The 27,761-nt window shown below is 34.7% G+C and overlaps 3 protein-coding genes across 6 annotated transcripts in view; 2 read left to right on the top strand and 1 right to left on the bottom strand.

Moving 5' to 3' along the window:
• LOC107566958 (protein FAM160B2-like) overlaps nucleotides 1-4,532 on the top strand; it is a gene marked incomplete at its 5' end in the record, with an annotated part of 17,474 nt that extends 12,942 nt beyond the window's left edge. The window contains one exon of the mRNA XM_016252529.1: nucleotides 2,832-4,532. Coding sequence (XP_016108015.1) covers nucleotides 2,832-2,934 — 103 coding nt within the window. The remainder of the gene's footprint in view (nucleotides 1-2,831) is intronic.
• A 2,316-nt stretch (nucleotides 4,533-6,848) lies between these two features.
• On the bottom strand, nucleotides 6,849-8,359 carry LOC107566957 (8-oxo-dGDP phosphatase NUDT18-like). Its single transcript, XM_016252528.1, is given in 4 exon segments — nucleotides 6,849-7,019; nucleotides 7,021-7,089; nucleotides 7,625-7,802; nucleotides 8,279-8,359. Coding segments are annotated over 4 exon segments (435 nt in total). The 5' UTR covers nucleotides 8,296-8,359.
• A 353-nt stretch (nucleotides 8,360-8,712) lies between these two features.
• Nucleotides 8,713-27,761, top strand: part of LOC107566966 (disintegrin and metalloproteinase domain-containing protein 9-like) — a 52,477-nt gene continuing 33,428 nt past the window's right edge. For 2 of the 4 annotated variants that reach the window (XM_016252540.1, XM_016252537.1), the window contains exons 1-4: nucleotides 8,717-9,208; nucleotides 14,219-14,316; nucleotides 17,942-18,000; nucleotides 22,962-23,040. In XM_016252540.1, coding sequence (XP_016108026.1) covers nucleotides 9,124-9,208; nucleotides 14,219-14,316; nucleotides 17,942-18,000; nucleotides 22,962-23,040 — 321 coding nt within the window. In that variant the 5' untranslated portion in view covers nucleotides 8,717-9,123. Of the gene's footprint in view, nucleotides 9,209-14,218; nucleotides 14,317-17,941; nucleotides 18,001-22,961; nucleotides 23,041-27,761 lie in introns of all 4 variants that reach the window. The other 2 variants (XM_016252541.1, XM_016252539.1) reach the window with 2 other exon arrangements.

The raw sequence follows: 27,761 nt of genomic DNA, 5'->3' as shown, positions 1-27,761 counted from the left end.
AATTTTATTAGCTTCTTGTGTTTAGTGCCCCAAGAAGCAAAAACATCCCATCTGGTGCAGGGAGCAGGATATGACACATATGTTCATGATGCACACAAACTGGTGAGTTGACACACTGAAAACAAAAAACTAAATAAAAGCCAGTGTTTTTATGTTTCATACTCCTGTCATGTGTGTTACTGTGTAGTTTTACCTCATGCAATAAGTCAAGCCAAATGTACAGCAACTGTCAGCTGTGAGCAAAAACAGTTTTTTCGGTTTGGTTTTCAAATATTCTGACACTGAAACTGTCCTCTCTTTCTCTCATTAGTTAAAAGAATGTATTGCTCTTTCACGGGACTGGAACTGGCCAGATTCTGCCAAAACCACTGAAACCAACCCAGCTACAGACTTCTATGAAGGGCGCTTCCTGCAAATCCTGTTTGACCGGATTGGACGCATACTAGAGCAGGTAGAGTAGTAGACCAAAACAGATTTTCATTTGATCTTGTCTTCATTTTGCTTTCAGCATTGCATGCAGAATGGTAAAACGTGCAAAACTTTTTGTCAGGATAGATGGCTGAAGTGCATTCAAAAAGTTTGATAGCTTATCTTAATACTTCATAGGACCTGTAAATGAAATGTATAATCAATGAATTTGAAAAATTTTAGTTAATTTAGTTTAAAAAAAGAAATCTTTACAGTGAAATCTTTTTCTTTCACTGTATTTCTCAATTTGTTTCCCTCTGCCAGCCGTATGAGCTGAATCTTCAGGTGACGTCAGTTCTGTCCAAGTTAGCTGTGCTTCCTCACCCTCACCTGCACGAGTACCTGCTGGACCCGTACATCAGCCTGAGCCCTGAAGCGCGATCGCTCTTCTCCACTCTAGTCAGGGTGAGAACAGTGTAAAAAGCTGCCAGTGTGTGAGAGAAATACTCGTGTTGTTGTGAATGAAAGCTGGTTGGCCGATGTGTCAGCTGCAGACTTTGTGAACAGCAGCCCTGTCTGCCTCATTTATCAGGAAAACAAGAGCATTGTGTTTTCCTGCAGGTGATCGGGGATTTAATGCAGAGGATTCAACACATCCACAATGTGACAGACAAACTGATGATGATCAGGAGACAGCTGATGGGACTGGAGGAGGAGACAATGTAAGACTTTCACAACAAACTCATGCAGAACATGCCTCTTGATGCTAGGAGACACTTGACAAATGTAAACAATGTGTTCTAAAATCAGCTCAAAATTGTAAACAGGTTAGATATTCTCCAAATGTGCCCACATACACTTCAAAATTTTCTTTGAAATCTGTCAACTCAAATCTGCAGACTGGCTCTGACTTTTGGCAACTACAGGGCTTCAAAGTCGCAGCCCTGGTGAATGGAGAAGCGCGACACGTTGAAAAAGCTGCGAGGCGCAATGGTCAAATATGTCCATCTAGCGCATATTTACATAGAAAAACGAATTAAAAAGCAGCGGAGCTTTGTAAACAGCTCAGAGTAATCATGTCATCTCCTTAAGAACGATATGATTAGCAGAACAAATTTACGCCAGAACAAATTTACCAGGATTTTTGAAAAGGTCCTGTTCACATATGATCTATTAATGGTAACTTACTGGTAATTTACCAGTACTGTTTGTGTGAAAGGGGCTAAACTCTTCCTCTGCATATGCCATGAATTTGAATTGCTTAACATTCATCTGGGAAAACTGTGTGCATTATCTCACTAGATTTGTAACAAATCATTTATAAACCTTTGCCAACACAGGAGAATACATCAGCCTATGTCTAAATATGGCGTTTATTGTACATCGCGATTTCAAAATAAAGGTTTCTGAGTTTGCATGTGGCCAAATATTAAATGGATTTAAACATTGTTTAATCAAGCTGTAAATTGAAACGTCACCAGGCCGTTGGCGCCCTCTGCAGGTATTTGTTATAATACATCATATACTTAAGTCGGTTATGTTCATATTATGTATAGGCATATTACATTATGTATTTTAACAGTGTTGTTCAATAAAACCATGTAATTACTTGGTTTTGATATTTTATTTGAGCCAATTATTATTGCCTCATCGTTTATATATAAATAGTCATGCTAAAGCCTGGTTTTCACTTAGGTCTATTTGTGTTACTAAAAAATATCAGATTACTCAATTGTCAAAATAATCAGTAGATTTCTTGATTAACAAAATAATCATTAGTTACAGCCCTAGATTAGTTCAAATATTTCAAAATACAACTGCATTGTTTTACTTTTTGTAATTAAAAGACAAATATTTTGTCAAAGAAAATTTCTTATTAAAATAGTATTAAAATATTGTCTCGTTCTAGTGAACCAAGTATCTGTATTTTGTCTCATCTCGTGAGCCAAGTGTATTGTCATACCCCTAAGTGTCGATAAGCGCTGATATAGCTCATAATTTTCCAAGTGTATGATATAGCTTTCATTCTTCAGGTCAACCATATATTCATGAAAAAAATCAGTTTGAATAAGGAAAGCAATAACTTTGCCATAGTATCCTTTCAAATGTTAAAGTTGCCACAGTCATTGCATTCTTTGCATGTGCTGACCCATCCCCCCCTGGCCCCGCCCCAGAAAAAAGTTCAGGCTCAGGATTTTTTTTTTTGCTTTAACCCCTGCAACTAGCATTGACTTGTCCATTTGCCAATTGGGGCAAAAATCTGGGTGAATTTTGTGTGGTTTATTCCACCCTTAAATACAACAACATTGTGATGACCATTTTTGGGTGAACTGTTCCACGTTTCCACTTTTATAATGTGGAAATGTCAGACTGACTAAATGTTTTGACTTTTTTTTAATACTTGGGTCTGTTCTCTCTGTCAGGGTGGATCATGTGACCCTGTTGAAGGGTGTGATAGTTCTGGAGGAGTTCTGCAAGGAACTGGCTGCTATAGCATTTGTCAAACTACCCATAGAAGAGCAGTGAACTCATGATGCTGAAACCAAAGACAATACAACGGATCAGCATCCAACAAGATCTGTTGGAGGACTCCATCACTGGGAGAAAGTGGATTTGCACAGAACTGAGTTAAGTGGCAATATTTATAGATATACAAGTCACTTTTGATTAATGTTGTCAGGGAGGAGTCAACCTGTCTGATGGCAGTTTTGCCCAAGATGAAATATAAAAAAAAATTCAGACTGCTGCTACAGGTTTTCACAATGACAATGACTGATGTACGAAGTCGCTTTTTCTCCACAGCTGCACATCTTGCTGTATGATTACATTTCACTTAAAGTGGAAGCAATAGAAAAACATATTTGTCTCTTGCACTTTTTTACTATATTCTATATTTTATAGAAGTTTTAGGCCCAATCAGTCAGTTCCCTCTGTGAATGTTTTTTTTTTTTGCATTCAGATATGCTATTGAAAACCTGATCTCAGATCAGAATTCTTACACTATCAATTTTAGGCAATTGCACATGCCCTCTTCAACTTTTCTTTCTGAAATACAAACTGGAGTTGTTTAAGTATATCATAATGGCGTGTAATGTAATTGTATTTATCTTTAATCTACTTTATAAAGCCTGTGAATAATCAGTGTTGTTTTGTATTTCTGTATGTTATATGGCTGAATCAGAGGGCCAGAGAGGTACACAGATTTGTTTGGTTTGTGTGGTTGTGATTTGCCATTGGCTGGTACTCACAACGGATCTTTATTTTCTACAGAGGTCTGGCAACTGTACGCAATACATGCTTAATTCTGTTATCACAGCAATAAATTAAAATATTCATGCAGATTTCATTGCATCAAATGTCTCTGTGGTCTCAACTCTTTTAAATGCAGTCGTGATACAGAAACTAAATATAGCTTCATGAAAAGTTTTGCTGCACAAGGTAGTTTTGAAGTTGTGAAACAAAAAGTAACTTATGATAATATGAATGTTTCCATGTACTATGTTTACTAAGACAAAACCATCAATATGAGAGTCCACGTGATACTGATTCTGCAACTTTTTTTTTATGTAATTCATAATGTGACCACTTTTTGAATGAAAATTTATAGCAGGAGACTTGATTCTGTTTATTGGGAATTAACTGAATTATGAAGTGTAGTCTCTATGTGACATGTGTTTGGGTGGGAGGAGTTAAAAAAGAAAAAAGAAAAACTTGACATCAGTCAAAAATTAAAGTTACTACATTTTGATTTTTAGGAATGTAAAAGAAAATTCGCTCTGGAATAACATGAAGTGATTAAATGTATAATTAAAATAAATATTGTCAGTATTGATTTATTGGCATATGCCTTGTTTTATGTCAGCTGTGTATAAGAAAAACGCATAACACTGCTTTTGTGGCACCTTCCATTATATCACAAAATATTATTAATGTTAGAAAGAAATAAGAAATCACATTTTAGTATGCAAATGATTGCAAGAAAGGCCTATCGGAATTTCATATGCAAGTATGAGTGATTTAATTATTAATGTAAACATTTCTTCACTTTACACTTGCTAAAACATTCAAAATAGACACCACAGTTCATAAACACCAAAAAACGGAGACCATACTTAAAGGGGTCATATGATGCTATATTAAATATCATTATTTTGTGTATTTGGTGTAACAGAATATGTTGACATGCTTTAATCTTCAAAAAACACATTATTTTTAAAAATACTGTACATTATTGTAGTGCCTCTCTCAAACACGTCATTTTCTACAAAGTCCCTCCTTCCGACAAGTGCAGTCTGCTCTGATTGGCCAGCTGACCCAGTGCATTGTGATTGGCCGAACACCACAAGCACGCGTCGGAAATGTAACGCCCCTTACCATAATCGCGAGCTATTTTAGAAATAGCCTTTGTGCACAGCCAGCCTTGTACTCTTCTAGGTTCACAAAACTGTCGTGCATAAAATGCGTTGCACAAATTCGAACATCTGGGTTGTGCTGTTCTGTTGTAAATAAATCTTAACCAATGATTCCTAATTGCATCTACTTTCGGAAGGCCAAATAAAGTGCTTTTGCTTTCGCAATGAAACACACAGCGTCTCCCTAACATGCTGCTTCAACACTAACTGCGGTTACTGAAACCACGCCTTCTTTCTTTGCTGCACATTTGGGCGGCATTATGCTAATATTTCCACATAGTGACGTAGACATGTGGGGGCGTGTTTGAATGAGCCGTTTTAGCCCAGTCTGGATCAGCCTTCTCTTTTAGATAGAATAAATCATTTTGTGGGAGACTTTGGGCTTTGTAACTCTGCAGATCTCATACATGCACAAATAGCTACATAACACACTAAAGAAAAGGAAAAATAGAAATCGCATCATATGACCCCTTTAATGCCCACATGATACAAACGATATGCCTACACCAACAAACAAAAGTCTGTTCAGCAGGATGGATTCTGATTGGCTGCCAATGTTTTTATCATTAATCAGCTGGAAAAAAAGTTGTTTTGAAAGTGATTAAAATTATGTAATTCTTCTGTGCCATTGTTATAGTTGTGGTGTGGATGCCTCTATTCTTTTAGATTTAGAATTTAAGGTACTAATATGTCCTTTTAAGGGTACTGATCCAGGGACAAGCTGTTGTACCCCAAAAGGTACAATTCTGGCCCCTTATTTTTCTGTGTAGAGCTATATTCCCTGCCTAAGTATGAGAGTCCCTTGTGGAAAAAAAAAACACTTCAGCATACTTTTAAAAGGAGTACCTATTACAGAAATAATATACTTAAGTGTGAACTAAACAATGTTTTGGACACTTTATTGCATATTATCTACATTTTAATTGAACTGTATTATAGTTTAAATAAATAAATAAACTATTTATATGTAACTTCATAATTATATTGTTTCTGAAATAAAGTATACTGCCAAATGTACAACACTCTCAGAAAAAAAATTGGTACAAAAGCTGTCACTGGGGTGGTGCCCTTTCAAAAGGTGCAAAAATAAGGGGAAAATAAGTACAAAAATAAAAATAAGGAGTAAATAAGGTGCTGTCCCAGTGACAGCTTTTGTACCTTTTTTTTTTTTAAATGTGTACTTGACAATATACTTTTTAATGTCGTGCATTTAAATGTATTCGGAATTACACATTTGTTATAAAGTTGCAATTTAGTACATTTAAAATATATGGTCAGGGTTGCATGCTATTGGGAAAAAAATTATAATTTTTTCCAATATATATTGTGATATGAAAATAATATTTTAACAAGATGACTTAAATAGCTCTATTTGTAAAGAATGAATCATTCTGGAATGATTGAGATTATTTTATCGGGAGTGTATCTGCAAAGAAAATATAAAAAAAGAAAGAAAAAAAAAACACTGAGGACTTTGAAGATTTTTTTTTTTTTTACTTTTTGAGTGAAAATCTTTTTAGGGCTGAATGATTTGGGAATAAAATAAAAAAAAGGGTTTACCAACTTAAATCATTACATAAACTGAGTTAAAAAAAAATTATAAAATCTTTCCACTCAAGTTTTCATAGGCCATTTTCCCACAATTCAATATGACTATAAAACATGAATAATTATGACTTTATTGTGAATGTTGTTAAATATATTAAACAAAAAAAAATATTGTAATAATGCTACTGTACTGTAAAATAAAAAACAAGTACTAAAAATAATTTAATTTTACTGTAAAATTACAATACTAATATTAAGTTGTATTTTTCTTCATTTTCAAATGGCATACCATTGAGCTTTTGGTTTGATGGGTTTCCTGCAAATAGCACCTCAGAGGGGCTTAATTCACAGTAAAAGGACCAAGTCTTTCTGAGACACTAAAACACTATCAGTGCCACACTAATTAAATCACAGTCTGCGAAATTTAACAGTCGCACTATGCCATATTGCAATCCTTTTTTTTAAAAATATTGTTTTGCCCTAAAAAATCAGTTCCTGATTCAAACCTGTTTCCTCCGCAAGGAAGACGAAGCGAACCCACTTTGGTCCTTGTTCTTGAACCAGCAGCAGTGTGATTGGCTGGCAGTCTATTTCTGCCTCCTCTTTGACCTCCCTCTGCAGCGCCTCTAGAATGCTTTCACGCTCCTCCAATGCGACCCGCAGGGAGATACCATCTGCCATAACACTCTCTCTTTGCCTCCTGAACCATTAACACCTCATCCTGTATGACGCAAACCAACACACATGCACAAGTTGACAATAACCACAGGTAGTGAAACATTCAGAAATATTGAAAACAGATGAAGTATCTGAATATGTTGATGAGGTATGCATTTTAACATCCGTTTGCATATACAAACGGGAGAGCGGGTAAGATGTGTCAGCTGGTAGGATTTTTCCTTTTTTTTTGGTATACACTTATGTTCATATTTTCAAATGTATCCTGGAAATAAAAAAAAAGACAGATCTTACAACATGGGGATCATGTCAAAGATGACCAATAGGGTTTCTGTTGAATGTTTGGATAGCGATTTTAATTTAAACAGGCTTTTGTGAAGTGTAAGATAAAGCCCCTTTAATGTTATGCCTTGCTACCAAACTATTTTCTGCCAGTGAAAAGAGAGAACTGTCATGCTCCCAGTCAAATTCTACAGCTCATTAGTGGAACTCATTAAGATACATTTAGCTGAGGGCTGTCTGTAATAAACGGACACTGGACAGACTCTAAAAGACAAAGACAATGTCGCCATCTTTACCTTTGAGTTGAAGATAACTGCGCCGACAATGTAACACACGCTTTTCCTCAGTGTGACAGGCTTCACTTGTTCAGGAACTGAATCAAACTCTCTCACCTCCAGTCCCTCACCCTTCAAAATCTTCTCTAGGTTGTCCTCCAATATTTCCGCCATTGAATCCATGCTGGAGCTGCCTTGACTCCACTATACAACATAATGAATACGATTATCAAATAGTGGCTGTTTCAGATACAGTGACTGCCTACAGAGACAGCATGTTTAGACACTTAAGAACCAAAGCCTGGTGCATTGAAGAACCTTTTAAAGTCCCACAAAACAATGTTCTTTTTTTATTTCTTTATTAATCTAAGTAAAGAAATCACAGACAAATACACTGATCTGCTGTTGGATTCCATAACTGGGGTTATAAGCATATTTGGAATTATAATCTTACAAAACACGGCCATGATAACACACTGGCTTGACCATGCTATCATAATTACCCATGAAGAAATGAAAGTAACCGGGTGTTTACACGGAAAAGTTAGCGACGCAGCATAAACATACCGTGAAACAAGTAAAGTCATCCAAGATAATTAAGCACTGCTATTAAAATCTAATTCATACATGTCCAATCTTTAAAACAACAACAACAGCTACCACATGTATACTAACCTAACACCTCCCGTCATGAAAGAGAAGATAAATATACTGAAAGCAAAGCATAGATGTGACTCAAAGCCTCAGTTGCTGGAACTCTCGCGATAACACGTGACACTCGTTTGAGGGGCCCAGTCAAACTACATTACTTGTAGTTTCGTTTAGTTCCTTAATAGTTCACACTCGTTTTTTCTTTGCTTCCTTGGTGACAATTAATAGATTACCTTGACTTAACTGTAAATAAACAATAGTTGTTTCAAACGTTGAAAACGTCGCAGTTAAGTTGGATCAGTACAAGAGTTAAATGTATGTGTAGTTTTTAGACTATCCCTAACTAAAAAGCAACAAAAACGGACTAGTGTACTACTTTAAAAGGCGATTTTTGCTTTTCCTTCGCTTAGTACCTACTTTTGCTAGCGGGCGCAAGTAATGAAAGAGCACGCGTGAATGAGTGTTCCGGTAGTTTGTATCGTCACAGCAGGCCGAAGTAAAGGGTTAAAAGGCAAGCTGTCTGGTGGCGCATGCTCGGTGTCGCTCTCTACTAACAGACGGGGCTCATTGGCGATGCGAGTCCGAGCGAATCGCCTTATCCAAAGATTTCCAACGGAGAACTGAAGCAGCACCATTTTCTGCCATACAAACACATCCGGCTGACTCCGTAACAAACTTGTTACACACGGGTAAAGTGTGACAAAATGACCAGGTAGCTGAAATTGTGCGGAATATTTAATTTTCTCCACGGGAACGTTATGTGGAGAGGGCTTATTGCCTTTGCTTGGAGGACAACGCCTGGATAAGGACGAGAGGACAACATTTGACGTTACTTTGGCACGGCAGTTTGTTAGGGCTACTTCACAGACATGGTGAATGCAGTTTGCCGTCGTCTCGCTAAAGGCGCCTTTATGTGGCTGGTGCTCCTCCACGCGCTCGTCGACTGCAGTGGAGGTGAGAGAACACACCGTCGCGAGTCACCTAATGTCCACAACGCTTCACAGTGCTGGCTCTTTGATATAAGCCATTTTTGTTCACTTAAAATAACACTAACGTAGCATATAGGCACCACTATGGCAAGCCGTCTTAACGTGTTCCTTAAAACGAAATAGTAGCTATTATGTTACTAGCACGTTTTAAGTAGTAGCAAGTAATACTTTTTTATAGTTTCATTACTAACTATTCATTTGTTCTAATTACTAGTATCTATTCATTTAGTCAATATTATCTAAGTATTTAATATGCATTCATAACAAATTATCTTTGCCATTGAATTCTATTAGTTGTAGAATCTGTGGTCAGCTGTTCACTTCCAACTGGTGTTGTTTCAGATGTTACTGGCAGCTGTTTTAGATTTACTGTCAACTATTTATTTGCCTACTAGTATCAGTTTCAGTTTACTACACTTGTGTGTTCCAGTTTTTGCTAGTAGCATTTTTTTATTTTATTTTACTAGCACGATTTTTTTTTGCTGTTGTTGTTGTTTAACTGTAAAGTAATAATTCTGAGTTGCTATTACATATAGCCGCATATGAGTTTGGTGATGTGATGCAGAAAACATGGACAGAATCCAGTCATAAACATGGAATTTACAGTATAGTGCGGAATATCTCTGCATTAGGCAAATTTTGAATGAATAACTCAAAAGTAGGGCTGTACTCATCACCAATTGCATATGGACTAGTGTTTATGAATATTAAAGTGCAAAAAGACTGCTATTGAAACTTTAACTTCATGTACTCGGGTTCGCTTCACAAGCATTTCAGCATTTCATTTGATAAAAAGTTTCCGTCATATCGTGCACACACACAAACTCAAAGCTGTCAAAATTTAACATTTAAGAAATTGTGACAGAAATGTGATTTTGATAATAAATTTGTATTAAATGAAAAATCGAAAAAAATAAAATAGTACATAATACATATAATAATGCATTAGTCTTGTTATATCTCAAATACTGGTAAAACTGGAATAAATACCACTAACTATTGGGGTAGTTATTAACAACTAATTACTGGTGTGTAATGAATAGTTACTGGCACAATCACAATAGTTAATTGCCAAAACAGTTAATGGCAAGAGTTAATGCAGTGTTAGCAACAAATGCAGATCCACAGAAGTTGATGACCAAAAATGTGCAGTTAGTGACTAGTAACCATACAACAATATAAAAAAAAAATTACTAATATGTGATGAATATATTCTTGTAACTAATTTAATGGATACTCTTTACTTTTGTAATGAATATTAGTATCAGTTGTATACTTAATACTATACGACCACATATTCTAATGGAAAGATTGTTTAAGCTGGGTGTGAATAGCAGACTCATTAGATGGGTTGAGTCTTTTTTGACCGATAGATTACAGTGTGTTAGGGTGAACTCTGCTTTCTCTTCCTCTATTTTTACCAACACAGGGGCCCCACAGGGAAGTATTATCTCCCCAGTGTTATTTACCCTTTATACAAATAAATGTCGAGGTTTTTCATCTGATGTTTTTAATGCCAAATATGCAGACGATACGGCAATTGTTGGTTTGATCACTGAAGATGAAGTGGAGTATCGTAGAGGTGTGGATGCGTTTGTTGATGGGTGTCAATCTAGTTCCCTTCAGTTAAATATCAGGAAAACTAAAGAAATGATTTTCGACTTCAGAACAAGAAGAGGCACTCATCAACAAATAACTGTTAATGGTGAGGGCATTGAAGTTGTAAGGGAATATAAATATCTAGGGACAATCATTGATGTAAAACTGACATGGGATGTAAATACAGCAGCTGTTTACAAGAAAAGGCTGCAGCGATTGTATTTCATGCGTAAGCTTCGACAGTTTGGTGTGGATACATATGTGTTGGCTCTATTCTATCATACATTTGTGGAGAGTATCTTGACTTTCAGCTTTGTTGCTTGGTATTTCTCACTGTCTGTAGTAAATAAGAACAAACTAAATAAAATTGTTAACATGGCTAGTAAGATTGCAGGTAAACAACAGCATAGTCTGATAAAACTATGTGAATCTCGAGCTGTGAGGAAAAGCCATACAATTCTTCACGATGCATCTCATCCTCTTTGTGGTGAATATGAGTTATTACCATCTGGTCGAAGGTACAGGGTACCATTATTATGGATTGCCCGTGCACAAAGATCTTTTATATCATCCAGTATAGCTCTGTTAAATACATTTTTGTGATTATCACAGTTGTCATTTTACATCTATGGCAGTGATTCTGTTGTTGTGAGAGGGATGCTGTTTGATGCTGGTTGTATTTATTTGTGATGTGTTGTAACCTGTTGATGTTTGTATTTGTTAATTATTGTTGTTGATCACTGAAGAGTTGCCACGGATACAAAAAGAATTTCCGAAAGGAAAATAAACTAAACTAACTAACTAAACTACTTTCGTTAAATGTTAAACTAAATTAACTAACTAAACTACTTTCGTTAAATGTTGAAAAACATGCTAGTCACTGTTGTATTATTTGTGATTAAAACGTTTGCACTAGTAACATAAAAATAAGTGCTATTCAGTTTCAAAGAATGTTAAAAAAGCTTGCCATAGACCTTATGCTCTTTATTTGTTTACATTTACATTTGTTTTAGGTGTAGCGAAATCACTCGCTTTCCAAAAAACATGCACGTTACAAAATTGGTGTTTCTCTGTAGTTTCACTTATAGAGAGATTTTATTTTTATAGGAAACAATATCATGTCTGGTCGTCATATACCCTCATCTCTGCCTCGTCTGGCTGTGAAGGTTTAAGAAGCTTAAGCAGTTCAATAACAGCGTATTTGGGCTAATTCCGAATTTATGGGCGTCTCCTCGCCCTTGAGTCTTACAGGCTCTTACTTTAAGATCAGTATGAAATGCATGCAAGTCATTTCTGCCACTCTTAAGAGCTAATTTGTGGAATCCAGTAGAAGAACATCTCACTGATTATTTAAGTCTTCCATAATTTGAATTAGGACAAGGACATTGTCTTGGTTAAGTGAACTCTCTAAACTGTCAAAATTTGTTAACATTAGTTAATGCTTTAGATAATGAGCGGTATATTTTTACAGAATTTATTAACCTTTGTTAATGTTGGTTAATAATGCCAGTTCACCATTAACAAATGATACAGAAACAACTTTTGATTAATGTATTAGTAAATGTAGAAATGAACATTAGCTAAGATAAATAAATGATGTAGAAGTAAAAAAAATGAATTAAATTAATGCTCATAGTTCATGTTAACTAATGTAGTTAATAACAAATAAAGGGTTACCAAAACAAGTCTTGAGTGACACTTAGCTAGTACAGCAGGAAAATGTAGTAAAAAAAAATGGTAACGCTTTATTTTAAGGACCAGTTCTCACTATTAACTAGTTACTTATTAGCATGCATATTACTAGCATATTGACTGTTTATTAGTACTTAATTCTAGGCACATATTAATGCCTCGTTCTGCATGACCACATACTAGATGCCTTAAAAATGACCCAATACCTAAACTTAACAACTAACTTACTAACTATTAATAAGCTGCAAATTAGGAGTTTATTGAAGGAACACTCTTAGTTAATAGTGAATATGTGTTCCCTATTCTAAAGTGTTACCTACCAACCAACCAACAAATAAATAGATAAATATTAAAATGATTATTCATAGCAACATGTTCGTTTAAAAATATGTCTATATTCATTAAATGTTAAATTTTTTCTAAAAAAAAAAGATTAAAAAAAATCATAGCCCACAATTGTTATCACAAAGAGGTATTTCTACCTGATTTAACCCATAACATTTTTTTTTAGTATATACTAATATATTTAGGTTGATTCAGTGATGTTAAATAATATTTTAGACTCAAATAAAACCAGTTAATTTATACCTTTTTTAGTTTATTAAAATGTGTGTGTGTGTGTGTGTGTGTGTTAATGTACTGTAGTAGCTGAGATTTAAAAAAATCATAGCCCACAATTGTTATCACAAAGAGGTATTTCTACCTGATTTAACCCATAACATTTTTTTTTTAGTATATACTAATATATTTAGGTTGATTCAGTGATGTTAAATAATATTTTAGACTCAAATAAAACCAGTTAATTTATACCTTTTTTAGTTTATTAAAATGTGTGTGTGTGTGTGTGTGTGTGTTAATGTACTGTAGTAGCTGATAACTGCCAATTATACACCTATAATAAATGTAAATTCATGACAGATATAAATATAATATAACATTATTGATGTGGTGACAGCGCAGCACTGGTCTGATGGAGCATGTGACAGTTCTGTCAACACTGGCTACATTAAGCTCTGTGTAATACTTTGTAATATTTACTGTGTCTCCTAAATGACTGCTTACATACACTTATTTTAGCATTTAAGGTATTGAAAGGGAGAGGCTCCTACACTAGCGCTAACGCACATGCTATTAGAGAAACTGTGGGTGTGTGTTTTGATCTGAGAATGATGTGAATGTTTGAAGGACATCAAGATAAATCTGAGAATTTTGTGTGAATGTTCAGTAAAGAGACCAAGCAGGTAAGCATTATGAATTGGTCTGTCTTGTCTGCCCTTCATTCTTTTTCGGGAAAACAGCACAGGAAATCTCATCTAACTTGTTGTGTCATGACTCAGGAGCAGGTGGGATGCCTTTCCTTCCTGAGGTCTTTCTCGCTCTCCATGTCATGATACCCGTGGCAGCACAGCACTATTTCCACCTACAGGAAACTCTTGGCACTTGATTGCCAACCAGTCAATTGCACTCAATCTAATTACCCGTGATGATCACAATAGCAGTGATATGTAAACATGTTTTGTTGCAGTGGGAGGAATAATAGAGGGAAATAGATGGAGAAATGAATGACGTTGCCTGTAGATCCAGTGCAAGATGTTGAAGTCTCACTGTTTTCCTGCATAGCTTGTATAATTGATTGTGTGTGTATTGGTAGACAGTGTTGTGACAGGACGGTCTCTGTTCATAGGCTCAGTTACCCAGCAGACGTCTCGGCTCTCCTCGTATGAGGTGACGGTACCGAGACGCATCAGCAGACAGAGGAGAAACCAGGACAGTGCCGATAAGGTAAACAAACTCCCTCTCACACACACATTTGCTTTTTAATCACACGCGTTCAGCATTTGGAAAAGTAATTACATTAAAGTAAAAACAAGTTAAATCAAGAAACTAGACCTTTCTGAGCAGAAGTTTGGGTTTTTAAAAGTAGAGAAAGTATTTGATTATTGGCTCACTGATACGACTTTCATTTTATTGTTTAGTTCTATCAAATTATTGAAAAATAGATTACAAATTCAATTCTTACATAAAATACTTCAACGCTCATCTTCCATAATCAACATGTTTATGATCTCTGAATTAAAAATGTATTTATTTATTGATTGATTTTTGGCTGCATAAAGCCAAGAATGTCAAAGTGGTACAACTGTCCTGATGTCGCAATGTAAAAAAAAAAAAAAATTATTATTAGAAAGATGAAATTCTTGGAAAGAACACCTTTATCTTTAGCATAATCTTGTATTATTATTTTTAGAGAAAAACTGTGAAGTAAATATAAAAAAAAAAACGTTTGTCTTTCAAATCAATGTCATGTGGTACGACCAAATTGACAAAAAAGATCAAGATGCCAAGATCAGTAAGTCTCTTAAAATATCAGATAATTTTATGACGAGGTTAGTTCAATATGTAAAATTTCTTGTGGGTTGACTCACCAAAACCATTATATTCATTATATTAATTGTTTTATTAATTAACAAATATTTTACCTTTTACCTTTTAAATAATTATTAAGATTCAAAGTGTAAGGAAAGTATGTTCACGTTACATTATCTGAGACTAATTCACTCTTCTTGAAAACATATAAAGGAATATGGTGAAGATGTTTTTTAAAACCAACATTATTTCAAAGAAAACATTTCTAAGAACTTGGCGCATGCATTTCAAATTAGATTTCTAAAAGAAGTGACCGTTTCTTCATCTTAAACACACTTATTTTTCATTTACCCAGTTATATTTTTTCTTTAAGATAACTGTGTAAATACAGTATGCTGTAAGGAAGGTACAGTTGTAATAAAACTCTTTTACATGTAATAGTGTGTTCCAAAATGCAGAAATACATAAAAAAATAGTCAAATACATTTTTAATGGTATCTTTTCATGAGCTCCCACTCACTAGCCATTAGCTCTGTGGATAGGATCTTTAGCATAACGGTGTTTCAAAGATAATGCCACAGAAACCATCTGGCCGGCACACATGCCCAGCAGCGTGGGCGTAGTTATTAAAAGTCTGCTTCTGCCAGGACCTCGCTGAGAGATGCATGGCACAAACAAACACACAACGCTCCTCTCACCTCTGTGTCATTGAGAAACTGTGGGCTGCTCAGAGTTTGCTCTGACAGAGTGCTTGAGAAAACCCAGTTTTGCTGGCATAGCCTTGAAACCCTTAACTCCGTTTATAAAGAAGCAACATTCACACAGAAGTTTCGTTGATTAAAAAAAATGAATCAACATTATTCATTTGATGACATTTTTCATGAAAGACATTTGTTTGTAACAGAACATTTAAAAAGGCCATTTGCTACACTTTTGTTACTTTATCTTGAATTCCCCTTATGTTATTAAGTTATATAAGTCATTGTTTTCTTTTTTATTATTATTCTGTGAAACACAAAAGGACATCTTAGGCAGAATGTCCAACCAGTTTTCCAGAAATAACCAAAAAGGAGGGAAAGAAAAGCACAAAAAAGTTGTTTCTGAGTAAGTCATACGATAACATCATGCAAACTAGTCTCGTGTAGCCAGACCTTAAGACTGACGGCTGAAGGTCTGGAATTCATGGCAGCTTTCATTGGCCAAAGCCCGCCCATGAGGCCGTTTGACCGCCATGTCAAACAACCAGTCACAGTTCGTTTCGTTTCAGCGTCATGTTTCGGGGCGTGGAAATGTCGCCACAATAACAGACCGGTGTGTAAAACTCTCGGACGTATTTTAAAGATTCTGTGCCGTGAACTTTAAATATTTCACATACTTTTGAAAATCCAGCGTTTAGTTGATCCTGATAAGTGCTCGTCGTCACAGTTGTAAACACGACGGCTTTCTTCTTTCGTGAGGGGGTTTGGCGTCACCGCATCTTTGTTTCCAGGTGGAACGTTAAAGAACTTGACACGCACGTCTCCCGGAAATCCTGTAGAATTCAACCAATCCGATGACGACTTCGAAACTCCTGAAGTGTTTCCACTTTTGTGTGCCGTATGCCTCAGACGTTCAGCCAACGTTCTGTGGGCGTGACGTCTGAGGCTGAGACTACATGCAAACAGACAAATTTAAGTTTTTATTCACTCTATAATGCTTTTTAATTTTGATTTATTGATATTTTGAATTAGCTGTTATTTTTATATTTTCAGTTATTTTCTTGTTAGCAATTTTGCTATATGCTTTTGCCATTTTTAGTTGTTATTTAGTTTTGTTTATTATTATATATTAGTTTAGTTTTTTTCATAAAGTGACTTGTAACTCTTGTATTTCAAAAGAGTAAGGAGAATCCTGTTTTCTCACAATATCCCATTGCATAATCTTCTTTAGTTTAAGGAGAGACAAAGAGCAAGAGGAAGAGTTGTGTTTGTCAGAACGCTGCAGTAAATGTCAGATATGTGCGTGTGTTTGGGCAGGTGCAAAAATGAATTCAAAGGAAAATCTATTTCACACCCACACACTATAGCCACCACTTCCTGAAAGCAATCAATCTTACCACACCGTTTCCCTGAACTTATTTTAAGTTAATTAAATACACTAAACATGAACATTAAATTTTTTCTGTATTACTCAATTGTCTTGAGTTAGGTGTACGATTTGACATTTCTCACTAAGCTTATCTGAGTCCATATTTCATAGGCAAAATAAATCTTGTCAGGAACAAAAATCATTAAATAACAATTAAAGACTCTTTAAGGATCTCAGTTCAGTCCCCAAATACTTATTAATCATCATTTTAATTCTTTACCAAACAATCCTTCAAGTCACTAGGTTTTACCCAGCACTTTTACATATTGTACGTGTGGTCTTGTGTGTTTATTTTGTTTTTAAGCTAGTATATAAGTCACATTCAGATCAGGTTTTGCCGTGCAGGCACCCTTAGTTTGCAATGAGCTTATGTGCGGGTTTACTGTTATGTAACTTTTCACGTCTCAAATTTGGCATTGCACCAACAGTATTCAAATGTTGCTGCATTTGAAGAAATGTTTTCCTAACTGTACAGTAAAAGGCAGTGAAGTCCTAGTTCAGTCCAGCATGTCTGTTGTCGTCTCTCTCTGATCTGATTCATTTCACGCATGTGTATTTTTACCTAGAATTTATCAAGGGGTTTATTGGTTTATTAGTGCAGTGCTTTCTTAGAAATACAGACTAAACGAAACTTACCTTTTTGTTTGGTTTCATCACAAACGTACTAAGTTTGAAATTAGTCAGCTTTGATGGGAAAGAGACCACATACTTTAGAAAGGAAAGCAGGGCTGGATGTGTTATGCTTTATTAGTGAATTAGGTCAGTACTATCCTTACAAAAAGGCCCTTTACTTATTAGATTTGTTCATAAAAAAAAAGAAAAAAAAGAATTTTGACTCCCTTTATATTCTCTTTGTGCTGCTTGTTTTCTTAACCTGTAAAAGAAACGGTTTCTCATTTTTCGTTTTTTTAAGGTGTCATACATAATCCAAGCTCAAGGAAAAGAACTTGTCGTCATCCTGGAGAGAAATGAGTGAGTATTTTCCTTCTGCTTCTCTCACTTTCTCCTCTAAAGTCAATTCATACACTTGGCCAAAAACTGTTTATGTTTGATCTGTACAGATGGGGTAAACCGAGAACAAATGTAGACTGTGTTTACAATGTTTAATCTGGTGGCCAGAATTGTGCTTTTCACAATAGAAATGATGAAGCCAAAGTTCTCCATTGAGCTAACGCAGTGTTTCCCATCAGTGATCCTGGATGCACACCAACACTACAGATTTTGGATGTGTCCTTTATCTGACTCATCCACTCGAGCTCTTGGAGTCTCTACTGGTGGCCTGGTGTGTTTCATTAAAAAGAGTTTGAAAGTTGCACTTGTTGGTGTGCCTCCAGAAGCAGGGTTGGGAAACACTGGGTAACATAAGCCTAAGTTTAGTTTTTCACACTTGGTTTGTAATTCACAATGCATTTAGCAGGAATCCAGGCTCTCTGAAGCATGGCTTGACAACTAGATGTACATCAGTAGAATTTATTTTCATGACAGATACTGATCATTGTTTGGTCCAGTAAGCCTTATGCTGAACTAATTCTTTATTGCTGTTTTATCAGCTTGTCACAATAATAAATAAATCATCATTAGACTACAACAATAAAACAAGTTTTTGTTATTATTAATTCTATTTATGCAAGATTTGAAATTGTTTTCATCTCTGAAATGTAATTTTATACTCTTTCTGTACTTTTGTTTGCCACTATTAAGCTTAAAATGCTATATAGTTCTCACTTAATTGTTATGTAAATAAAAATCATTATAAAACTGTGAACTTGACTAAGCATGGACTTGACTTTGAAAGAAATTATTACTTTTATTTGGCAAGGATGCATTGAATTGCTAATTGAAGTGACAGAAAATACATTTCAATTTCTATTTCAAATAAATGCTGCTCTTTTGAACTTTCTATTTAACAAATAATCCTGAAAAAATAATATACTAGGAAAATAACACAACTGTTTTCAACATTGATAATAATCAGAAATGTTTTTTGAGCAGCAAATCATCATGTTAGAATGATTTCTGAAGGATCGTGTGACACTGATGTAGCATTTGGACCAATCAGACACACAACTTTTTGTTATATTACATACTATAAATTAAAATACATTTCTTTTGAATGTATAGCATATCTTTTAATAAGGCAACAACATATGATAGATACGATAGGACAAAACAAATACAGTGCAGCACAAACTGTTTTACCGGTAGCAAGTAACAAAACAACATTAAACTCCAGCAAGAAGATAAAGTCCTTTTTGCAAAATCATAGACATGTATTTACAAATCAAGTATAATGGGAACACAGAATGATCTTGGAGAGAGCTTTACCGAGCTGACTGCTGTAACCGAACGCGACCAGTGTTTAAACTTTAAAGGCTGAACGAATGACTGACAGCCACAGCGGAGAAAAGAGTTTGTGTGAACTTTAATGTAAAGACTTAAATATTCATATGTAGCTCACATTAAGCTATAGTATGGCTTCAGAAGTAACACAGAATAATTCGCACAATCGGGGAAAAAATAAAAATCTTGGGTTTGGATCGGCCCTCTCTGACCGATACCCGATCCGAGAAAAATGGCACTATCGGAGCCGATACCTGATATGAATATCGGATCGGCGCATCCCTAATTAATACTAGTGTTGGGCGATATGGTCATTTTTCAAATCATCATATCGCCAGTCCGTGTGATCGCCGATAGACGATATTATTGTGCATGGGTGGGTGGAGGCAAGAGAAAGACTCCCTGTACTTGTCATAAGCTATTTCATAACTATTTGGTGTTTTAAACCGAGAGAGAGGGACCCTATGGAAGCATCACGAATCAAAATAATATACTTTCAAACATACTGAAAAACTAACATGTTAAATACAAAAATATTTAAAACAGCTAGTTCATAGTATATATTCGGATACAACAGTCATACATCGCCATTAGGCCCGCACGTCCTGTGACAAGTTTACCGCATCGGAGCACGGAAGTTATCAGTCAGGTCTGCAAAATCAGTCAATGAAGGAAATCAAAAGTAGATTTAATGTATAACAGTTTAACATTAAATATTGGACATAAACGAACACGTTAAATATAAAGTATTTAAAACGGGTAAGTTAATATATTTGGAGTAAATTCAAATTAAACAGACACATCAGTCATACAGCACTCAGGACCGCGCACCCCATGATGAGCCCGACGCACCACCACAGAAACAAGAATGAGATGCGTTCTAACATAACTGTGGCATTAAACTGTGGCTCGGTTAAAATATTGCACATATATAGGCCATTCAGATTACTTGTTAAAGTGCAACGAAATACCTTATATCAGCAGACGATATGTGTCTGTGTTTGTGGTTGGAGACTCCTTCACCGGCTACAGGCTCCTCATTTGCGCACGTGTGTGTGAAATACAGTGCTGAATGAAAAAGCGGGGCAATTTGATAATAGCCGAATTATAATGGGCCGCCTAATAATAATAATAATAATTGTTATTATTAATAATACATTTATAGGAGAATGAGCCTAATATCGTCTTGTCTATCGACAAAGACATCTGCTATCGTCGATATCTCTGACTATCGTTGATACACGATACTATCGTCTATATTCATATTTGAAGTGTTTTTTTTCCTCCAGAATTTCTGCATTCCTGCATCCGTTAAGGAAAATAATTTCTGCTCTTTTTTAATGTTGTTGTTATACACGTATATTTAATGTATTTTTAATTGTTTTTGATCAAAAGAGAAATAAAACAGTGCCCCAGTGGCCAAAGTTGGCACTACAGTTTTTTTTTTCATGTATTAAATTGTAAATAAAAAAAGAAATGGCCTATGACAAACATAGTAACAGAAACATAGTAAGACCAGGTACATTTATTATGTATTTCATGTCGACTTTGCCATAACATTTGCAGTGTTGTTATTATTAACTAAGACTAACACTTTCAAAAAAAATTTTCGTTAATTTATGTAGAGGTAAAATAAACCAAAATATAAATATGAGATGAAAAACGGCACTGAAAAAAGTTACAACTAAAAGAAAAATAAATTAAAGACAAATAGAAATATAAAAAACAACAAAAACTAGCTCAAACTAAATGACAACAAAATTACCAAAACTTAAACTAAAATGAAAATGAATGCCAAGTCAAAACATGAATAAATACTACTAGTATATAAATAAAGCAAAAATATCACTGAATAATTGATATTACACAGAGCAATTTGCTCTCTTTTTAATTTGCAAGAAACTAGCACATCAATTTAGAGCAGACATGAAATTATTCTTCCAGAATGTAATCATAAGTAAGAGTTTCTCCATTGCTCTTTTCTGTCTGTGGCTGCAGGACGACTCTGCAGTTCCCCACATCTGCCTTACAGCAAAAACAACACCTCACCTACCCTGCCCTCGATTTCTACTTCCATATACACAGAGGGAGAGATTACGAGAGAGAGAGTGTGTGCATGTTCAATGGGCCGCTAGCCACAGTGATACTCCAACACAACCAAACCCACAAGAGTCTCAGACAGACTGGATGTGGGGTGGTCAGATCTCTTCTTTACTTTCCTTTGCCTTCTGTACGCTCTCCTCTGCTCTCATTTTGTCGTTCTGAGGGGAATGCAGAATAAATTGCGTTCACTGATTGAGCATTGTTTATTTGCATATGCTGTCTGCATTGTTTTAGTACATGATTCACTGAAGGAATTATGCAAAACAGCATCGCTCTGCCATTGCAATCAAGGCAGCTGAACACATCTCTTTTTATTAACATTTGTTTGCTGCCTGCATTCTGTGGGCGCTAAAAGTACCAGGCATATAACGCAGAAGCACAAATGATAACCTGCCTAATTTACCAAAAACATGAGAGATGTTTTGGCTGAAAAGAATATCACTTAATTTAAACACTCACACACATTGTAGGATGTTAGTGAATGTGATGCAGGTTTTTGCACTGAAATATTTTGCAGGATATTTTATGATAATCTTCTCTCTTTCTCAGAGCTACACACACTACTTCACTCAGCACTTCCTCTCAGCTCTCTTTCCTGCTGCTGCTTGTGACTAAAGGTCACAGGGTCATGGTGGTGTTGCTCTCTAATGCCTTTGGTCAAGTTTTCCACATTCGCTCGTGATCAAACCTGATTTTTTTTTATCTGTTCGGGTTTCCTGACACATGGGGTTTTACACAAACCTACTAAATATTTGTCTGATCTTTATAAGACATTATAAAGCATCAGGAATATCTTATATGCAAGAAATACAAGCTTGTGTATAAACTACTGTTTAAAAGTTTGAGGTCTGTAAGAGTCTCTCCAGACTGCATTTATATGATCAATACAGTAAAAAAAACAGTAAAAAATGTAATACTGTACAATTTTATTACAGTTTGATATATTTTAAAATGTAACTTATTGCTGTGATCAAAGCTGAATTTTCAGCATCATTACTCCAGTCTACAGTGTCACATGATCCTTCAGAAATCAGTATAATATGCTGATTTCTGATTATTATCACTGTTGAAAACAGTTGCACTGCTTAACATCTTTGTGGAAACAATGATACTTTTTTCAGGATTTTTGAATAGAAAACTTTTGTAACATTGTAAATGTCTTTGCTATCACTTTTAAACAATTCAATGTGATTAAATCCTTGCAATTATATAATAAAATTATTCCGTTTTTTCCCCCTGTCACATTTTAGAAATCATCATAAATTATATATCAATTGAAAGTTTAAAACCTCAAAATTGATCTCGTGAAAACCATTTTAAAATTGGACATTGCATTACCATGGAAATGGTACTCCAAATTCATATTAGAAAATGTATTCGTTCATGAATTATAACAATTTAAGTTTGGATAGTGCGCTTTTACGTCTATGTTCAAAAATGGGGGTGACCGTTAATAATGAATCCTTACATTGTTGTTTTTTTCCCCTCAGATTGCTTCTTCCAGAGGATTTCACTGTGTACTCTTACGCCAAAGATGGCTCGCTGGTCACCGAGAGACCAAACATGATGGTAAGTCAGCAGACGCTTCCAAAAACTGAATGAATGTTTTTGCTCACGTTTTTTCCCAGTTGACAGAAAAGTCACACCAGCACCTGGTTTCTATAAAACAAGAGAAAGGGTGTAAATCAGGCAGTTTTAGCACATCTTTTCTAATCTATAACAAGCCGTGTCACCTGTCTGTCAGATGTGTCACATCTCTGTCAGATGCTTTTGCTATTTTCCACTCTTTTTAAAAAATTTTTATTTAAATGTCGAACCAGCATCACCTTCAGCCTGTTCTGAGAGCTTGAGGATTGGTTTATTTATATTTGGCTTAATTCAGAGCTCAGACACACACAGGATGGGACTGCAGGCACACAAAAACTGTCGTTTAGACTGAGAACACACAAAACACTTATTTCTTACATTTTATAAATACCACAAAAACTGCTTTTGGCTTGCATGCTATACATTATTTCCACCTTGTTAGCGGTGTTTCAATGCACAGAACAGCACAGGTGAAGTGAGAACAGCTGCCGTGTATCATCATGGGGTGTTGTCTGCTGTTGTAATTGTTGATGCGATTTCCTCAGGGCCCTGACCAATACTCACACAGCGTCTGATGCCAAGAGCAGTGGAGCAGTTCTGGGAAGAGCTGCATTACTCACACTAACTGGAATACAATTTTGCACGAGTGTAAGAAGTGATAGAGGCACAAAACTTCATAGAAAAAGAACATAGAAAGAAGTGTATGGAAACACTTGTGAAGGTTAGTTAGAAGTACGTTCCCAGTGAAGTTCTTGACATATAGAGATGAATGTCTGCTGAGAGATGTCATTTGAGTCATCGGCCCTGACCTGAATGAAGTTGAGATTTCTCATGCTTTCTTTCATTGCACTGCCTCGTTCACTCAGTTCACCTACTATATGGATTGAGTAAGAGACGAGTGTGTCAGATGGCAGCGGCTCATCCTGCAGTCTGTTCTGCTTTATGTTTCAACAACTTTTGGAAGTTGTGGTACCAGTCTTACTAGACTTGATGTAAATGATTTTTTTTGCACAGGGTATTTAACACACATACAGAAACGCATCATATACTGTACAGTGGCCCCCTAAAAGTACATTTACTTTTATACAACACGTAAAATGATCTGAATATCATCACAATAGATATCAGGATATTAAACCAAGTGACATCTAAAAAGTAGAAGATGTAAGATATTTTCTCAAAACAAAATTTTCTTTAGTTATTTGTAGTGGATTCATGAATTCAGCTCCGCTCAAGTTCAGTTTATTACATTATGAAGTAGAAGCTAGTTTATCACATTAGCTATGAACACGAGCCACTAATGATTCACAACCATAAGGTGTCAAAACACTTTTTGTAATTTTCAACTGTAAATCTATTGTTTTATGATGTAAATAATGTACAGTATTTCTTTCTACGAGCTTCTTTGATTGAAAGTTGAGAAAAAAAATTGACTTAATTTTTTTATTCTGGCTGATAAAATAATAACTATTTTCTAATTGTGGCATATAACCAATGAATGGCCAATAAAAAAAAACTAAACACTAAAATTAATCATTTTAAATGCTACAAGTAAATTTGGGCATCACAAAATTATAATATATTAAATTAATGAATATGCATATATATATATATATATATATATATATATTAATACATATATGAATATGAATAGTATATATAGAAATATATGAATATATAGAAATGAGCTTGCACAATAAAATATCCAATACTGACCAATATAACCGATAAATTAAAAAACAAATAAATTAAAAAGTCCACTGTAGTTCTTATAAAATAAATGCGAAATTGATTTAATTTTATTATCTAATGCAGGGAAAATGCAAGTTAATGCGAACTGTTGCTTAACTGGTCAAATATTGTTTAGCGCCAATGTGTATGTCTCTTTTTTCTCTTCATGTCAAATGTATCTATCTTGTAAATCTCAGATTGAAAGTGTTTATCTGTATTTGTATCAGTTATAAGTTGCTGTTTTTGCTTTGAGAGCTCTATTACAAAATAAAAGACTTCAGTAAATTAACATATTGTTTTAGATTAAATTGTCTTGGATCAGGCCATAATTTAAATGGAATATTCTAGGATCTGTAAAAATAGATTGTCAATGCAAGCGGTAGTTTATTATCTTTTGTAAACTGATGCAGTGTGCACAATAGCAAATGGGTGGTTTTCTGGTGTCAGGGTAGGTTTTATCAGGGAGAAAATGCTGGGCTGTGTTGTTGCCATATGCATGATGGGAAATTGTTCAGCAAATTATTGTCATCACACTGGTCTAAAAATAGCTCTGCTTTATTTTTCAGCTATTGTACCCTCTCTGTGTAAGGGACAAAACACTAGTGTACATACACTCCTGCACAAAGGCACCCATGTCTAAACAGAACAAAAAGCCAAATAGTGTTTTGTGAGCTTGTTTGTTATTTATCATTTATGATGCCACATAGGTGAATGCATTTTTTTAATATAAATTATTATAGGCCTACTACAATTTTTGAATGTTAAAATACTTTCAGCTATCTCAGTTTAATATGCAGAGATGACTCAATAATGTTGTGGATTCACTCCCACATGTAAATGCTGTTGTCACATGAGAAACCTTACAGTGTGCATGTGGCCGTTACTCCACTTAGTATGAAAAACAAAATCTTTATTCAAAAATGAATGAGTTGTAAACAAAAAGAGCAGTGCCTTTATAATCACTAAAGCTGCAAACCACTACAGTTCAGCGCAAACTCGCTGATTATAATGTGAGTTTTTGCTGAACTCAAAGCAGCAACTCAAAGAATCTCTCATTTACATTGTGTCTGCACATTGTTGGTTATTATGAATAGATTTGCAAGCATGAGGTTTGCACTGTACAAAAACTGTTTTGAATGCGGTGGAGTGAAATTTGACTTTGATAGACCTTAAACACCAATGATTGACCATTGCATTTGGCATTGCAAATATTTTTTGAATTTGTAAAGAAAACAAAGTTGAATTTTACAAGAAAGTAGTATTTCAGTCTTTCAAAATTTCACATTTAATTCAGTGTTTATTTCACTGATTATTTTAATTGTTTCTATGCCAATTGTTTTTTCAATGTGTCTATGAATGGCAAAATTACTCAGTGCTGTGAAAACGCATTGTAAATAGAATCATTTGGCTCTCTTTAGAGCACAAACATAAATTACACATGGGACTGCTTGAAAGCTGCCTAACAGCAGGTACCAAATTAAGTATGTGTCATTTCATTTTTACAATTTCAGTATCAACTTGCTATACTGATGTACAACATTATATTATATCTATATATATTTGAAATGGCACATTGCACCTTTAATTCTGCTGATAGCCCTCTTTGAATAATGCTGTTCCTTAAACCTGTATATTAAATATATATATATATATATATATTATATTATAACCTGTTTATTAAAACAATAACAGTTCCTGGTCATGCAAAGAATAATTGTCAAAATGGCATCTCTTTTGAAGACTTGATATTGCTTTTAAAGGGTCATATGACGTTGCTAAAAAGAACATTATTTTGTGTATTTGGTGTAATGCAATGTGTTTATGCGGTTTAAGGTTAAAAAACACATTATTGTTTCTCCTCTATGCCCCGTCTTTCTGAAATGCGTCGATTTTTACAAAGCTAAGCATAATCGTTATTGTATTTCCATGACCCTGTTTTTATGAGCATTTTGAAGTATTGTATCACAAACGAGTGATGAAAACGCCAAATAGTGGGGGGAAAAAAACTTAATTTGCAAAAAAGTTTTTACACCCACTTGAGGTGGTTTTTGATTAGTGCAAAAAAGTGTTCATGCAAATAATGGGAGATGGAAACACATTTGCCTATTGACAATTCACAAATGACTATTGATATTTTTGTGCAATAGTCTGGAGAGACCCACTGCCAAAATTCAGTTTATGAGGAAAGAGCGTGAGAGTGGATTTGTAAGGTTATTTTGAAGAATTGTGTTGCTGCCTCAGACTGGAGACCCTTGTGATAAAGAAATACACTTAAGCATACTTTTAAAAAGAGTATGCATTATGGAAATAATATGCTTTAAAATAATATACTTAACTGCTTCGAATATACTTAACTAAATGTAATGTAATTGCAATTAAATGAAAGTATTATAGTTCAAATTTATAATAAATGCAGCTGGACTTTAGAGTGATTTTTGACCCAGCTAAGTACACATCTTTGTGTAATTTCATAAATAATTATATTGTCTTTGAAATATGGTTAAAGTGTACTGCTGAACCAACAAATATTTATAATAAACTAAAATATACTTCAATGTCATTTCTGTTGAAACTTGTATGTCATGTATTTAAATTTGTAATGATGAAGCTGCAATTTAGTACTTTTTTTTAGAATATATTAACTTTAATATCAAATAACACACTAAAGCTAAATATTTAATCAATGACTTTACATGTGCTTTAGTATATTAGTCGGCACATTAAAAGTAAGTGACTTTAAAATAATGATTTGACAAATGTACTTAAAGTAGAAATTGAATTTGACATTATTACAAAGTGCACTTTTTAAAAGTCTACTTAAGTGTGTTAAGAAACAGTCATGAAAGTCTACTCTAAGAACATGTGAGTGACCTTTTATTTCATTAATATTATATTATCTGCAAGTGCAGTTTTTAAGATGTGAAACATGTGGTGTAGTTCAAGTGTAGTTCTTTTTCACAAGGAGATATAGA

This window comes from Sinocyclocheilus grahami, unplaced genomic scaffold, assembly GCF_001515645.1.
Source record: "Sinocyclocheilus grahami isolate Dianchi unplaced genomic scaffold, SAMN03320097.WGS_v1.1 scaffold1117.1, whole genome shotgun sequence".
In the NCBI taxonomy this organism is placed as follows: domain Eukaryota; kingdom Metazoa; phylum Chordata; class Actinopteri; order Cypriniformes; family Cyprinidae; genus Sinocyclocheilus; species Sinocyclocheilus grahami.
This window is presented reverse-complemented; position numbering and strand designations above follow the sequence as displayed.